Below are 14,523 nucleotides of genomic sequence, written 5' to 3'. Positions count from 1 at the left end.
TATGCATTCTGAATTACCACCATAAAAATTACTTCATTTACCTGTCAATGCTTCTGCATTTTCAATGCTGAAATGAAAACAGTAGGTTATTGGCTGCCATTGCCTATGAGTGACTTGGTTTCAGCCTCATTCACCGGAGCTCCAGAAACTGCTGCTTTTTGTTCCTAAAATTAAATTATTTTTGAGCTAACAAATATAGTTATCTATCTATTTATTTATTTATTGTTCACTCCTACCTTCTAACGTATTAGACCTTGCTGAAATTCATAAGTAATGATGCTGACCCCACTTGCTGAGCTTGCTGTGTTCTCCTGTTGCTGCACTCATACAGTGAGGAACACCCATCCAATGTCTGGCAGAGCAGCACGGAATGTTTTGTGCAACGCCTAAGAGTAATATCTCTGCTGATTTGCCAGGGCTCCCTGCACTATTGGTCATTAATCTTTCTCAGCCAAAAGCAGATGGGGCTATTAGGCAGCCTAAAGTAATGGGGGAAACTGGCAAGATACAGAAGGAAATGCATTATCTTCTGGATAGAACTGCATGTAAAAATGAGAACATAAAAAATGTATTTTTCATATTTAATTGGACGATGTACGATTACACCTACCAGAAAATAATGTGCGATGTGTTTTGTGCAGGGCACTTATAAAACTGCTCAGCTGTGCCAAGGCCTTATTTCCCCCCCCAGAGAGAAAGAGTAGCTACAGTCCTGACAAGGTTTTTTTCTCTGCTTTTTTCCCTAACACAGGGCTTACTCCACTGCAATAAGTACTGCAAATAGCACTACAAAGTGCCTCCACTTGTCACGGTATAAGGAAAATGAAGTTTATGATTCACATACAAACCACATGAAGCCTACTGGGTAAAAATTCAGCACTTAAGAACAAACATCAGCATATCCGATTTTCAGACTAATGAAAGTGGTGGAACTGCAGGTACACCTCTAATTCCTTTGTGTCACTGAGTCCAAGATGATGATTACAAATAGAATAAAAATCATGAAAATGAAGTGGAACCAGATTGCTCATACAGGAAAACAGCAAGGCTGGAAGGAATTACTGAAAGTAGGACTCGGAAGGAAAAAGTATCTGATTGATACTAAGGACTATTCGGGAAAAACAAAGACATTTTCATAAAGTAGATGGTAAATGACAGATGATCCTTAGCCAGAAAGTGATAGGAGGGAAATTATTGCCAAGCATTTGAAGGTGTAGCTGTGACAACAGTGAGAAATCATGGAAACATATTAGTGGGCTATAATAAGGCATTAAATATAGGAAGAGCTTTGGCCAAAACTTTAATTGCAAAGCCAGTTACATCAAAGGGAGAAGCATGAAAACAAAAATAGAAGGACTGAGCGCCAGCTAACAGATTATTATTTGAAACAGTAATTATGTCCGAAACAGTGGGAGGTCAGAAGGTGCTGGGAAATACACAGTTCAGGTTCTGGTGCTGGAGGGGGCTTTCAGGGCTGAAAAAGACTTCATGAACTTCAGTTTTGTAGTGGTAAGGATGGGGAAACACAGGACAAGATGTGTCAAGATAAGACTCTCAATAAGAAGAACACAAGAACTCTGTTGGCTTTTATTTCTGATCCCTTAACTAGGAGAAGGTTAGAATTTTGGAAGCATTAAGAGGGAATTTCTTCAAAACCAGTTCCTCCTTAAAATCTAATAGGGTGATATTTCACATTAGATACTAAAAAAGAAAACAAAATGAAAGGAAGAAACCCACCTTTTTTCCTTTAAGGAAACAATCAGTAGCCCTAAATAAATAGAAAAATAAATAGCAACAACTCTGCAATCCTCAGATTAAAAGTGGAAGGGACTTATAAATATGGTATTCCCTTATATAAATGAAAGAAAAGGACAAAATGCTAGTAATTCTGAGATTTCACAGATTTTTTAAGTTAATCAGACCAAAGAGGAAATCTTCACAGAGAATGGAAATGAAAGCTTCTTAAAGCTGAAAGGAAGGTATGTAATAGCTAAGATGGAGTTTGAGCAAGGTAGTAGGGAGTTAACACTGAAAATACACATTTGCTCAGTACACCAAAAGCAGAAAACTGGTGATAATCAGTAGGCCACCCCAAACAGTAAGTAGAGGGAACAATTAAAGACAATGAGGACATTGACAAGAATCTAAATGATTTATTTGCCTCAGTCTTCACCAGAGATGGTGTCTGGGCAGTATCTAAATGAGAGACTCATACTTTTCAAACAACAAAGAGAGAGAGGTCACGGACTGAAGACTCAAGAGAGAAGATGGTGGAACAAATCAATAAATCAAAGGCATTAAGTTATGAAGTTTATCTGATATTTCTTGAAGAATTTGGGAGAATTAAGTAGCAAAGTTGCTAGCAAATATCTAGAGGACTGGTAGTAGAGGACTAGTGGACAGTCAGTATTGTAACTGAGTTGGGGATTTTTGTTGGTGTTTTTTTCATTCTCTTCAAGGAGCTCTGGCAGTTAAAAGACAGGTAAGTAAGCCTACTTTGCTACTAACCAATTGGCTGAAATGTGTTAAAATTACACAAGCCCCACATCTCTCGAATTAGGGAGCATACAGACAAACATAACATGACAGACACAAGTCAGAATCAGGTCTATAAGGAAAGAAAGACTATTTGAACCTACTGCCAATCTCAGAGCTGGTTACACCAGCCCACACTCCTAAGTCTATCCAGGAGGTCTCACGATTACACAGATAGGCAACTAGTAAACTACTACCCTGTCCCCCAGTCTGCTTCTCATGACCAAGGAGAAAATAATGTTCACATCGATAGCGGTACACCCAAAATAAATACAGGTCCATACTACAGTTTACACTGTTGCAGGGCAATCTATTCCATCCTTGGGCAACACTGTTAAGTCAAGGAGAAATGGACAACCAGAAATGAAAATTTTTATATATATGAAATATAATGGTGACCACACTGAAAATCTGACAGTAGATTCTGAGTAGGCACAAATGCTCAGCCTCTCCTAGGATTAGCTTTTCATATCTTCCTGTATATTAGATAATCGACAGGACTGTGCCTCAGGGTTCTTCTAATTCTCAGTACACAATGACCTGGACCCTGAATGGTAAGTAATACAGGACATGGGGAGTAAGTATTTATATATTTTTTATAAATATAACTTAGCCAGGACAATCTAAGCACTTGTTTCATTTCTTCCCAGCTCTTCACAGGTTTATATGGAAATCTTTACATAAAGCCATTAAGAACCAAAGAAAAGCACTTTGGAAAATTATGTAGTGATGTATTCTTATGCAGTCAACACTCTCAGGGGAAAAAGTACTAATTACACACAGCCTCCTGCCCCTTTTTATTTCTTGTCAAAAATGTTGCCTTTTTTTTTTTTTTTTGTCTTTTCTTATATATACACAGCATGACGAACTGATATTTGCAGTTTAAATGTCTGGTTTAACTGCATGGTTTCCACCGTAACAGAAAGCTCTCACAAAATGTCAGGTTAGAAATAAAACCAAGCTCTAGAGGGATGAAGAGGGGAGGAAAGTAGAAGGTGCAGTGGCTGAAAAACAAAATGGAACAAAGTGAGTATAACGCACTGTGGATCCATTTTTGCAGCTCAGGCAGTGATATTGGTACGTGTGGTTGCACAGGGATCTGGGGAAGGGAGAGAGACACATTTCTCACTGAGTCGTTTCTGCTTTCTCTATTAACATTGCAAAAAAAATTACAAATAGCCCTGCAAAGGGTAGTGCATTAAACCTCATCTCCTTATCCAATGTAAACACAACATTAATACTGAGGAATAAAGAAAATGTTAAAAGTCCAGTGTCTTGTTTTCTGTGTTTTGCTTGTTAGGTTTCCTTTCCACCCTCCGGAATATTCCTGTGTGTATCGAAGTTGTGAACTTGACAAGTCCACATTTAAGCAAACACTCACACTCAGATTCCCAACACATTCTTTTCTCCCTCGAATGGGGAATTTATTCCTAACAGTTCTGTTCCTTTTATTTATATACTCCTTTAACGAAGTAGTTCTTAGACCTTGTAGCAGGCAGGAGGAGAGCACTCAGGCTATAAGTTGCCATGCTTATATTGCCTGTTGAGCAAAGAAGTCCATTTTAAGCCCAATGCCCGACGCCTTCACAGATGAGCATGCACTGAAATGAGTCTACGAATCAATATCCCCCACACAAAATGCCTTGTAGGCAAAATCCAATTCTTGCCTAAAAAAGATGAAGAGTTACAACCAGGGCCTTTATTTTATGAGACACGCATGAACAAGTTGCTCTGGTGAAAGCAGACCTTGCACTGACAAGTTTTGTTCACTTTCTAGCAGAGCTACTTAGCTCCTTTACTGGACCATTGGAACTGAATATGGCAAAGAAACACGAGGGAAACATTTTCTTGGCAAGGAAAGGAACAGCTTTTAGGATTGGAGAATGGCAGGGCAGGGCATAGGGGATTTTCCTGATAAAACGTAACTAATTTGAGAATAAAAGACCAACCAATACCATGTACACATCTAAACCAGTAACACACCTTCTCTGGAGTGCAGTATTATATAAGTGTCCCTTTCATTTTCGAGGCTAATTCAGACCTTTGGCTCATCCTGCATTAACAAGGTCATCCATGTTAAGAGGGCCACTGTGAATGCTCACAGGTCAAAGTTCCCTTTCAGAGTAGTGCAGATTTGAAATTCACAGGACAGCGACCCGAAGATCTTCCTTTAGAGTTAAAAAGTATGTCTAATTATTAAATAGCAACATCAAATCCTATATTTTGAAGGTCTGTCTTTGATCTGCAGTTAAGAGAACAGAGTGCATTCCCAGCTCGTGCCTCATTCCCACCTCCCATGGCATGGCCGGCCACTCTTGTTGACACCTCCCAAATGCTAAAGCTGAAAGGCCTGGGACTGTTGAGAAAGGGGCAAATGACCGTAGTCTGAAGACATGTCACTTCAAATTCCTACTGTTACAACTGCCAGGTATGGTATAAAAACAGAAAGTATTTCTCAGTTTGAAGTTTGAAGACTGGGCCCCAAACGTGGAGTGGCTCCTTCCTCTGGCGTCTCTGTTTCCCATGAACGGGTTCCGTTGTGCTAGCTGTTGTTCTCTGCCGTGAGATATTTGAGAGCTGCGAAGCCGTAGTGACGTGACATGTCCTGCTGGAACTCCTCCTTCAGGGTCTTGAGACAGATGCGGTATTGCTTGTTGGAGCGGAATTTGGTGATGTCGAAGCTGGGGGCATGCGGCATGTGGATCATGTAGGCATTGGGCAGCACCGTGAACTCGTACTCCTGGGGGAGAAAGACACTGCTGTGAGGGGTGATCCCAAGCCCTCCTGCAGCACAACTCTCCCATACCTCCACAGTCAAGCGCAGTGTAGGCCTCAAAAACAACTAACTCAATATAACTATGTCAAATAAACCTTTTTTCAAGTTACACTTTTTTTTCTGTGTATGAAAGACCTATTTTGTCTCTGAAAATATTTTACTCTGTATAAGCCAAATAATAGTGAAACTGTACTGAAGTCATGCCTGAAGCCATGTCTGCAGCACGGATTTTGCAGTTGTGTGCTTGCAACCAACTGTGAATGCACACAGCATGAGCCTCAAATATCTATGTAAAAGCATGCTCTTGCTCCTGTAATTGGTCTCACTTGTGATGCTGGAATAAGTAATATTTAAAAAGGCATATCCTGTATATGCCTTTATACTAAGATTATCAGAGCAGCAAAACTATCTCAGACTACTTAGAAACCTGAAATAATGGGAGAATATTTTGCTGATGATACATAGCTGGGAGGAATGGCTGACATGCTGGAAGGCTGTGCTGCCATTCAGTGAGACCTGGACAGGCTGGAGAGTTGGGCAGAAAGGAACCAGATGAGGTTTAACAAGAGCAAGTGTAGAGTCTTGCTGCTAGGGAGGAATAACTGCATGCACCGGTACAGGTTGGGGGATGACCTGCTGGAGAGGAGCTCTGAGGAGAGGGACCGGGGGCTCTTGGTTGGTCACGAGCCAGCAATGTGCTGTCGTGGCCTAGAAGGCCAATGGCATCCTGGGGTGCTTTAAAAAGAGTGTATCCAGCAGGTCAAGGGAGGTGATCTTCCCCATCTACTCTGCCCTGGTGAGGCCTCACCTGGAGTACTGTGCCCAGTTCTGGGCTCCCCAGTACAAAAGAGACAGGGATCTCAAAAGAGTCCAGTGGACGGCTACACAGATGATAAAGGAACACCTCCCTTATGGGGAAAGGCTGAGAGACCTGGGTCTGTTCAGACTTGAGAAAAGCAGACTCAGGGGATCTGATCCATGTCTATAAATATCTAAGGAGCGGGAGGCAAAGAAACGAGGCTGGACTCTTCTCAGCAGTGCATGGTGACAGGATGAGGGGAAATGGCCACAAACTGAGGCATAGGAAGTTCTGCACAAATGTGAGTGGGAACTTCTTCCCAGTGCAGTGATGGAGCAGTGGCACAGGCTGCACAGAGAGGTGGTGGGGTCTCCTTCTCTGGAGACATCCAAGACCCGCCTGGATGCCTACCTGTGCAACCTGGGCTAGGGAGCTGCTTTGGCAGGGGGTTGGACTCAATGATCTCTAGAGGTCCCTTCCAACCACTATGATTCTGTGATTCTGTGATATGGTATCTTTTATAGGCTGTGTGTGAAGATGGACATGCTAATTTCACATACTTTGAGAAAGTTTTACATAAATCAACTTATCCTTCACAGAGTCTAATGTATTGTGCTAATTCCTCTGTTCCTCCAGAATTATTTCACTAATTCTTTTTATTTATATCAGACCAAGTTTTTGACATGTTTTTTTGTGGCTTTTAAAAATGATGGCTCATCTAAGTTGCAGTAAGTCTTGTTAGATTTGATCAATTTTTATACTTAATATAATTTTTATATATAGATCACTGGTGTAAAACTGGACATAGAGCACTTTGTAGTGAAGTTTAACAGTGACTACTGTAGGATGCACAAGAACCAAGTATCTGCTCTCACAAGGAAGTGGGCAGAAAGTGGGCCAAGCAAAGTACTCAAACCACTAGGAAGATGTCAGTAATATTCATAAAAGGTACCTTTTTCATATGAAATTTAAGAAAGCCTGAGTTCACACGAGATACAAATGACAAGACATTTCAAAACCTTCACAAGCACATTTGCTCTTGTCTTCACCCAGTTTCCATTTACAACTGTTGCTGCACTGCATTATTACCCATCTTTGCCTAAGACAGTGGAATAGCCATTGACCTTCTTTGGAGCATGCTGGCTTTAAAAGAAATTGTGCTGAACTTAACTTGGTTTGCGCATTCCAGTCATTTGTAACTTGAGGAGTCTGTGCAGGGACATGGAGTATTCCAAAACACTTTGCCAGAGAAAGACATTTATGGGAGAGAACACGCCTGAGCTAACGAGCACTAGAATTTTCACCTACAGATCTTCTTTTACCTAACAAAATATGATCAGCTCCAAATATACTGGTAACAGCTAGGTTAAGATGCTACCAAAAACCAAGTGTTTGGGGAACACAGCCCAAAATGAAGGTGCTAAGGCTGCAGTGCTGTGTCATAGACACTTAGGAAACAGCAGCACCTGTTGGATATCTAGGTGCAGCTGCAGCTATATGGCTGCTCCTTTCTCATTAAGGGAGTGACTATTTCCTGGTAGGCAGTGCTAAAGTGGTAAATACTTGTGCCAAGTGACAATCTGTCATACATGGGAATGAGCCCCACTGAGCTTGTTAGCGATGACAAGCACAGAGGAAGAGCAAAATAATCTGCTGTTCACAGGCAGAACATTTTTAGTTGGAAAAAAATTAGAACTAATAGGAAATCAAACACAAAAACAAAGGCTGCCATGATGGAATGAGGAGAGACGATAAACAGCAAACTGTGTAATAACTCTGCAGGACCTTAACATCAAGGCCTGATTCTGCAGAGGAAGATAAGTCCCCCTCATATATTCTTTTCTGTTGTGCATCTCATTCTGTTTCCATCTCAAGTCTGTAATCCTGAAAGTTGGTGACTGTTTACGCTCTGCAGTGCAAACCGTTCAGCACAGCAATACTCCACCCCTGAAAGGCCTTTAGGCACATAAAGGATTCCAAAAAAATTACTAGTCTGCTGCTAATGAGCCCCTTTGAAAGATGCTGGGCTGGGCTGGAAAAAGATGCTTACAGTCTAGTTCCACAATCACTGGAAGAGTAGGGAAAGGTTTCCTAATTGCCCACCCCTACCACAAGAAAATGTCTGTTGAGAAAGCAAGCACTTGTGGGAACCTCTGTCCCTATGTCAAGTGTTATGAATGCTTCAGATGGTGACTGTCATTATCTACATATTTTTACAGCATCCAGCTCAGTGGACATCTGTGTGCCCCTCGAATAATAATGAAGATTATCTCTGTGTTGTGCTGCTTTGAAGGATGGTTAGTGGCACAGGCCCTTGGTAAGAAGTCTCACGTAGTCCTTCTGACAGACACTACAGTTGCAAGGAGCTGGGAAATAATTCAACTGAGGAGCTATTCTGCCTGCTGATAACACAGCCAGCCAAATAGCCGGCAGCAACCTGATCCAATGCTGAAGCTGAAGGAATGCCTTATGAATGCCTAGTGCAGTTTTCCCTCCTTTTTAAGGAAGGGATGTCACCCCATTTATCACAATTCCTTCCCCCTACACTAAGGAGCAGCCAGTGGAAGGAGACAGAACTTAGGAGATGCATCAAAACATGGAACAGAAGGAGTGGTTGGGAGATCAAAGCTCCCTGAAGAAAAAGCCTAAATAAAGCCCCAGCTAGGGACACATACAAATTTATTGCAAGTAAAACATAACAACAGCGTAGTGTAGTATATTTTGGGCTAGCTCAGAGAATTTGGTATTTCTAGCTGCCCTTGAGAAAAGTAGTATGTCTCCTCCAGGTGGATTTGGTGGGAAAACAGGCTAATAGAAAGTGAAACTTCTTTTCAGTGTGTTTTTGAGGCTGAAAAATTGAGAAAAACAGTTCCCCAGTTGAGTTAGTTCTGTCCCAGTGGCCATTTAAAATACACGCACTATGATCAACTTTGAAAAATGTTCCAATTTCTTATATTTGAGTCTGTATGCTAAGCAAATGTCTCTCAAAAAAGAGTTAAATCAGAAATGCCAGATGAGAGCTGCCAGTGGGAATGTAAGCTTTGATACCGAGATTAACAAATAATAAATCATCACACTGGCATTCACCACAACTTATAGTTAATTGATTACTGTTTGGAAAGTGCACAGGGAAATTAAACTGCTATGGCAGAGCAATTATTATTAATGATAACATAATGGACAATATCTTCTATGTAGTCACTTTTTAGTCTGTAGTCATTTTTTGTCTCAACATAAGCAGGCAAAGATTTGTTATGAATGCCTTTTTACAAACAGAGGGCAAATGGCATGTAACCGAAAGTGATCATGTGGTTTTGCAACAGAAGCAGAAAATATTCTACACACATGCCTGCTTGCATGAAAAATGTCGTATTCTGCACTCCAAAGACACAAATAACTTGCTGTATGTCTTGTGCTGCTCTGCTTTATGTAGGCTAAGAATTGGGCAGAGAAAGACCTGCCATATCCCAGATCTCTGTTGTCATAGCAGAAGTTAGCAAAGTGGCATACAGCTAGCCAAAAGGTATGGCTTTTCAGTTAACATGAAAAGCTAATAGCCCAAAAACTGGAATTGAAACCAAACTTAAAACAAACAAACAAAAAACCAAAAACCACACCAAAAAAAATGGAAAAGCCATGATCCAGACCCTGCTGTTTAACATACTGGTTAGTTTCACATCCAAGAACAGCAGGGATGAGCAAACTGTCATTTCATGGAGAGCTCCCATGGATCCGTAACCACTGCCAGCCTTAAAATCTGGGACTGTGGCAGGAACTTTGGCAGCTCTGAGAGCTCTGGTGACAGTCTGGGGCTTTTGAGGTTTCTCTGCATCCTTATTCTGTCCAGAAACCACAGATCCAAGAGGCAAGTAGCCCAAGGATCAAATACCTCGGATCCTCTGGAGTGTGCTGCATAGCCAGAGTTCTCAAATTTGAAGTCTTTGGCTTTGAAGAGATGCGCTCTAAAACCAGGACAGAAATTGAAGGTCCTTGTGTTGGATTCAATTTAGTATTGCCTTTTGAATTCTAAATTAGCAGCTGGGACTCATCAACCTCTATTTAACTGAGAAGCTTCCAGTCAGGTCTATAGATCCCACCGTAGGTGACAGGTCTGGTAGCAAGTGCTGGGCAGGAGGCATCATGCTACTCCAAGACAACAGCTTATGCCAAATGAACTAAGGAATCACAGAACAGCATAGGTTGGAAGGGACCTTAAAGAACATCCAATTCCAACCCCTCTGCCATGCTACTAGATAAGGAAATTCCCCTTAATGCTCAACAAGGACTGAACTGCACATTTCCTGCTCATAAAACCCTCACTAAGCAGTTAATGAGGCCAGATGAGCACTTCAGCAATGCAGAAGGTGGATGTCATTTAACAACCGTGCTGCCCGCCTCTGGCTCCCTGGGTGAATTATGCAGGCATCATCTCCTCACCTGTGCATCCAGCTCCATGATGTGAGCTACTTTGTTCCAGCCAAATCCAACAAACCGTCTGTCATACTCTGGGCAGTCCTTCCTCACCACGACGTATGGCTCAAAGTCTGCTTCCCACTCCACGCGGTAGGGGGTGGTGGCTGTTCGCCATTTGGCAAAGTTGGTTGGCGCGTGCCCTTTTGTCCACACGTGATACCTTAAGCAGACATAAATGGCACGGACAGGGGGAAACGGTTAAATAGGATGCATCTTGGAGAGGCTACAAAATGTTACTTGTTAGATAAAACAGCTCAAAAATAAGGACGTTAGCTTACAGTTCACATCGTCATTTTCAGGATGTATCAGGCAATTTTAGGACTATTTCCAGCATCCAGCCTCGATGTGCTCAGTGCTTAAACACATCTAGCTGGTGAAGGGTAGTGTGAAAACACTTCCTAATGCTCATGTGAGAAACAATTACAGAATACACATACAGTTCATCCACACTGCAAAGTGCTGCTTCATGTTCCTAGCAACCAAGTGGCGGTATCAGCGCTCTAAAATCAGCATGAAATCCTGCAGCTCTCTTAAGGCCCTGAAAATTAGCTATTTCTACACCACGGTGACATTCACGATCTGTTTTATATGTAATTTTATAATTTGTATGAGAGACACCTGCAGCTCCAGATAGATGTTCTGTTTTATTAATTACTGTTATTTCTATGGCAGGAGCCAAAGTGCATAATTAAATTAATAAGTAAAATACCACATAAGGGCTTTCTGCTGCACTTTTTATATTGTAGGGAGTGCTCATGTGATCCTGAGTAAGGCAAGAGATTTGATTTACAGAAAAAGATTCTTCTATACTTCGTTAATTTTGTTTAGGCCACAGCGGGTTCCTTCCAAGCACAGCTGGAATCCACCCCATTAGTGCCAGGGTCAATGATTCTCTCACCCACTTTCTTTTCTTACACCTTTCCAAAAATCAATGAGACAGGCTCTTTCTGCAGACTCATAGATTAAATAATGAAACAAAGGCATAGCAGGCCATCTGTATTACAATGTTCTGAGATGTGTAACAGAAGGGCAAAACAAACATCCTGCCAGTTTATAATGCAGGGTACATGAAATTCACAGGGATGACTCATGTGCTCAAAGTGAAGAGATTTAAGCTTTAACTATTTGCAGAACTGGGACCTGAGGCAATGGCTCAAGCCAGAAATTCTCACAGTGTTGAAAGCCACTGCTAAAAACAGAGACATAGAATCATAACCCAAGAGTTTTCACTTTGGCTCTATGTTCACATGGCTTACCACTGGACTGAGAAGTGCTCAGATTCACTGACTCCTTGCTCAGAAACAGAGAAAGAGGACAGAATTACTGGGACAGCAGTGGTGTCCCAAGGAACTTACAGTTGCATTTCAAAATTATACACAGATTGCATCACTTTCAGATATTTGTTTTGAGGATCAGGTATCTGATTTAAGATATTTAAGAGATCTGTATTAAAACAAAACAAAACAAAGCAACACAAAACAAAACAAAACCTATCAAAAAACTGACAGTGAATTAATTAACCAGAGGTTATTAGAAACCAATGCCAGACTTTAAAAGAAGCTTACAGTCTGTAATGGCCTTTGGAACCATCTCCAAAAAACCCATTCCTTTTCTTGTCAGTTTCAGGAAATAACGTGGTAACTTATGCAGCCACTAATGGGCATCTATCCACACTGGAAAAAATGCAGAGCTTAAAATGATATACGATTGTAGGAGATGCTGTATCTTCTAACATCTTACCTCTGGCATTTTGAAATTAATTATAATAATAATGACTACTAAACACTCATGAAGTGATTTAGATCTTCAAAGCCTCATGCAAACTTCGGTTAATTGAGAGATTCCTGCAGAGAGTCAGGCAAATGCTGCTATTCTTCTAGTAAAACTCTCTCACTGATTAACACAGTGGGGGAACAGGACACTAACCATAAAAACATCACATACTTTTGCCCCTTTCTGGGGATAGTAATATAAGCACACACATTACCTAAGGTATAACCTCTGTGAGTAAAAAGAGTAGACCAGCAGGAAAAATAAAATTGAGGGGAACAGACAATGAAGAGAAAATAGGTAAGTGAGATTGGAGAAACAAAACAAAGCAGAAAGAAAGGATCAGAACAAACCGTAACAGACAAAATAATACCAGAGATCTTCTACTTGCCTCTTCAGAGCAACTGATGTGAATGGAGAGAAAGGGGCAGACAAAGAGTGAGGGTGAGGTCAGGACAAAAAGGGAAATGAGTACAGGATAGTCAAATATGGTGTACATACTGTTTTTAATGAAATAATCAGTCAGGAATTGTGTGAGTTCAAGATTATGTATGTACATGTATGTATGTACAAGTATGTACAGAGAGTATGTGCCAGGTGTCGTGCCCACATATGGATATATATGCACACATACAAACTACTAGAGCTAGGCATTAGCTAATGACCGTTCATCATGTGAAATGTACTGCAAAATGAGAATACACAGACATCATTGCACAATGTTCTTACAGGTGAAACTAACATAAAAGCGCGTGCCATTTCCAACTGACTTTGTTCTAAGTGATGTAACTGTAAGAAACGATTCACTGTCTGTATTGGTCTTCCATCAGCAGGACAAATGAGTAAATCTAGTTTTCCCACTCAGATCCTTCTCATCCAAGATTTAAACACACATTTAATTTTAAGGCCAGGCTCAATCTCACAGACTCCTGGGAGAAGTTTTTCTTGTTGAAAATAGTGACCATGACATTTTCAAGCACAGTAGAAATTTTGGAAAATCCAAACAAAGTCACCTTTTCTGGAGAATCTTCCAGGGAGGCCTCATTATGGCCCTCTAGTACTTGAAGGGAGCTTATAAGCAGGAGGGAGATTGACTTCTTAGGATAGAACAATGGGGAAAGGACTTAAACTGAAAGAAGGGGGACCTGAGTTAGATGTTAGGAAGAAATTCTTCACACAGAGAGTGGGTGAGGCACTGGCACAGGCTGCCCAGAGACTGTGGACTGTGCATTGTGGATGCAATCAGTTAATTAGTTAATCAGTCATCGTTGGTTACATTTCCTCAGTGTGATGCATCTCCTACCAGCTGTGGGTTTCCTTGAGCCTGAAAGCTGTGTAGGCAGTACAATTGTGGTACCACCCAACCGCAAGGCAGACACGTCCTCGTGAGGCAGAGTCACTGCCAGCACCTGCATGCAAAGCCTGCAATCCTCAACAAAGCATCCCACTGCTGCAGAGGGTTTCCACCCAGCACACCCTGTCATCCACAGATGCTCCCATCTTCCTTTTTCTTTTGGTGCTGACTGGGGGATGTAATTGAGAGCTGTTTTGTATTTCTTAGCTGCCCAGAGGTAGAAAAGGTCACCATTTGGAAAAGAGGTGACAAAAGCAATTTCAGCCAAAGAAAGATCGTAATCTACAGTGTGGTGTGAGGGACTGGGATGCTGCAGGCACTCTCAGCAATCACTGTCACAGCAGTCCTCCCCAGCTCCCTCCCACCTGCTCAGCCTTGAATTGCAGCATTATTAAAGCACCTTGAAGGTGGAGGTGGAAATTCTCAGCTCAGATCACAGCTGCTTTGTGGCTGTTGATAGATTTCAGCAATGAAATTAGGGAAAGTAAACTAGAGAAGCACCTGTAAAATTTGTCCTACATTAATATGTAAACCAGCTACAGTCCTTCGCTTCTCATTTAACCTTGCCCTGGCAACTACTAATGTTAAAGGGATTTTTGAGTGAGACTTGAGAAAGGACCTGCAAATCTGCCAACACGCTATACAGCCTGACAATGAATCTATAGTGGAAGACCACTGCTGTGAAGGCTGAAAATTTGACTGCTGCTGGAATGTAATGGCTGTAAATCCTAAGTATGTTACTTCCCACTGGAAGGATTTTTTCTTTCAGTTACGGGATAAACATTTATTTTCTATCAACAAATATATTGTCGTTTT

At 41.4% G+C, this 14,523-nt stretch overlaps 1 protein-coding gene across 1 annotated transcript in view; it reads right to left on the bottom strand.

Moving 5' to 3' along the window:
• Nucleotides 1-2,058: 2,058 nt before the first annotated feature.
• LARGE1 (LARGE xylosyl- and glucuronyltransferase 1) overlaps nt 2,059-14,523 on the bottom strand; it is a 279,675-nt gene continuing 267,210 nt past the window's right edge. The window contains exons 14-15 of the mRNA XM_065743076.1: nt 10,548-10,743; nt 2,059-5,275 (exon numbers count right to left, since the gene is read on the bottom strand). Of these exons, the coding sequence (XP_065599148.1) occupies nt 5,078-5,275; nt 10,548-10,743 (394 nt within the window). The 3' untranslated portion in view covers nt 2,059-5,077. The remainder of the gene's footprint in view (nt 5,276-10,547; nt 10,744-14,523) is intronic.

Source organism: Cyrtonyx montezumae, unplaced genomic scaffold (genome assembly GCF_038088225.1).
Source record: "Cyrtonyx montezumae isolate F1298 unplaced genomic scaffold, pur_monq_1.0 scaffold_3, whole genome shotgun sequence".
NCBI lineage: Eukaryota > Metazoa > Chordata > Aves > Galliformes > Odontophoridae > Cyrtonyx > Cyrtonyx montezumae.
The sequence above is the reverse complement of the archived record's forward strand: the minus strand, read 5'-3'. Positions and strand labels throughout refer to the sequence as shown.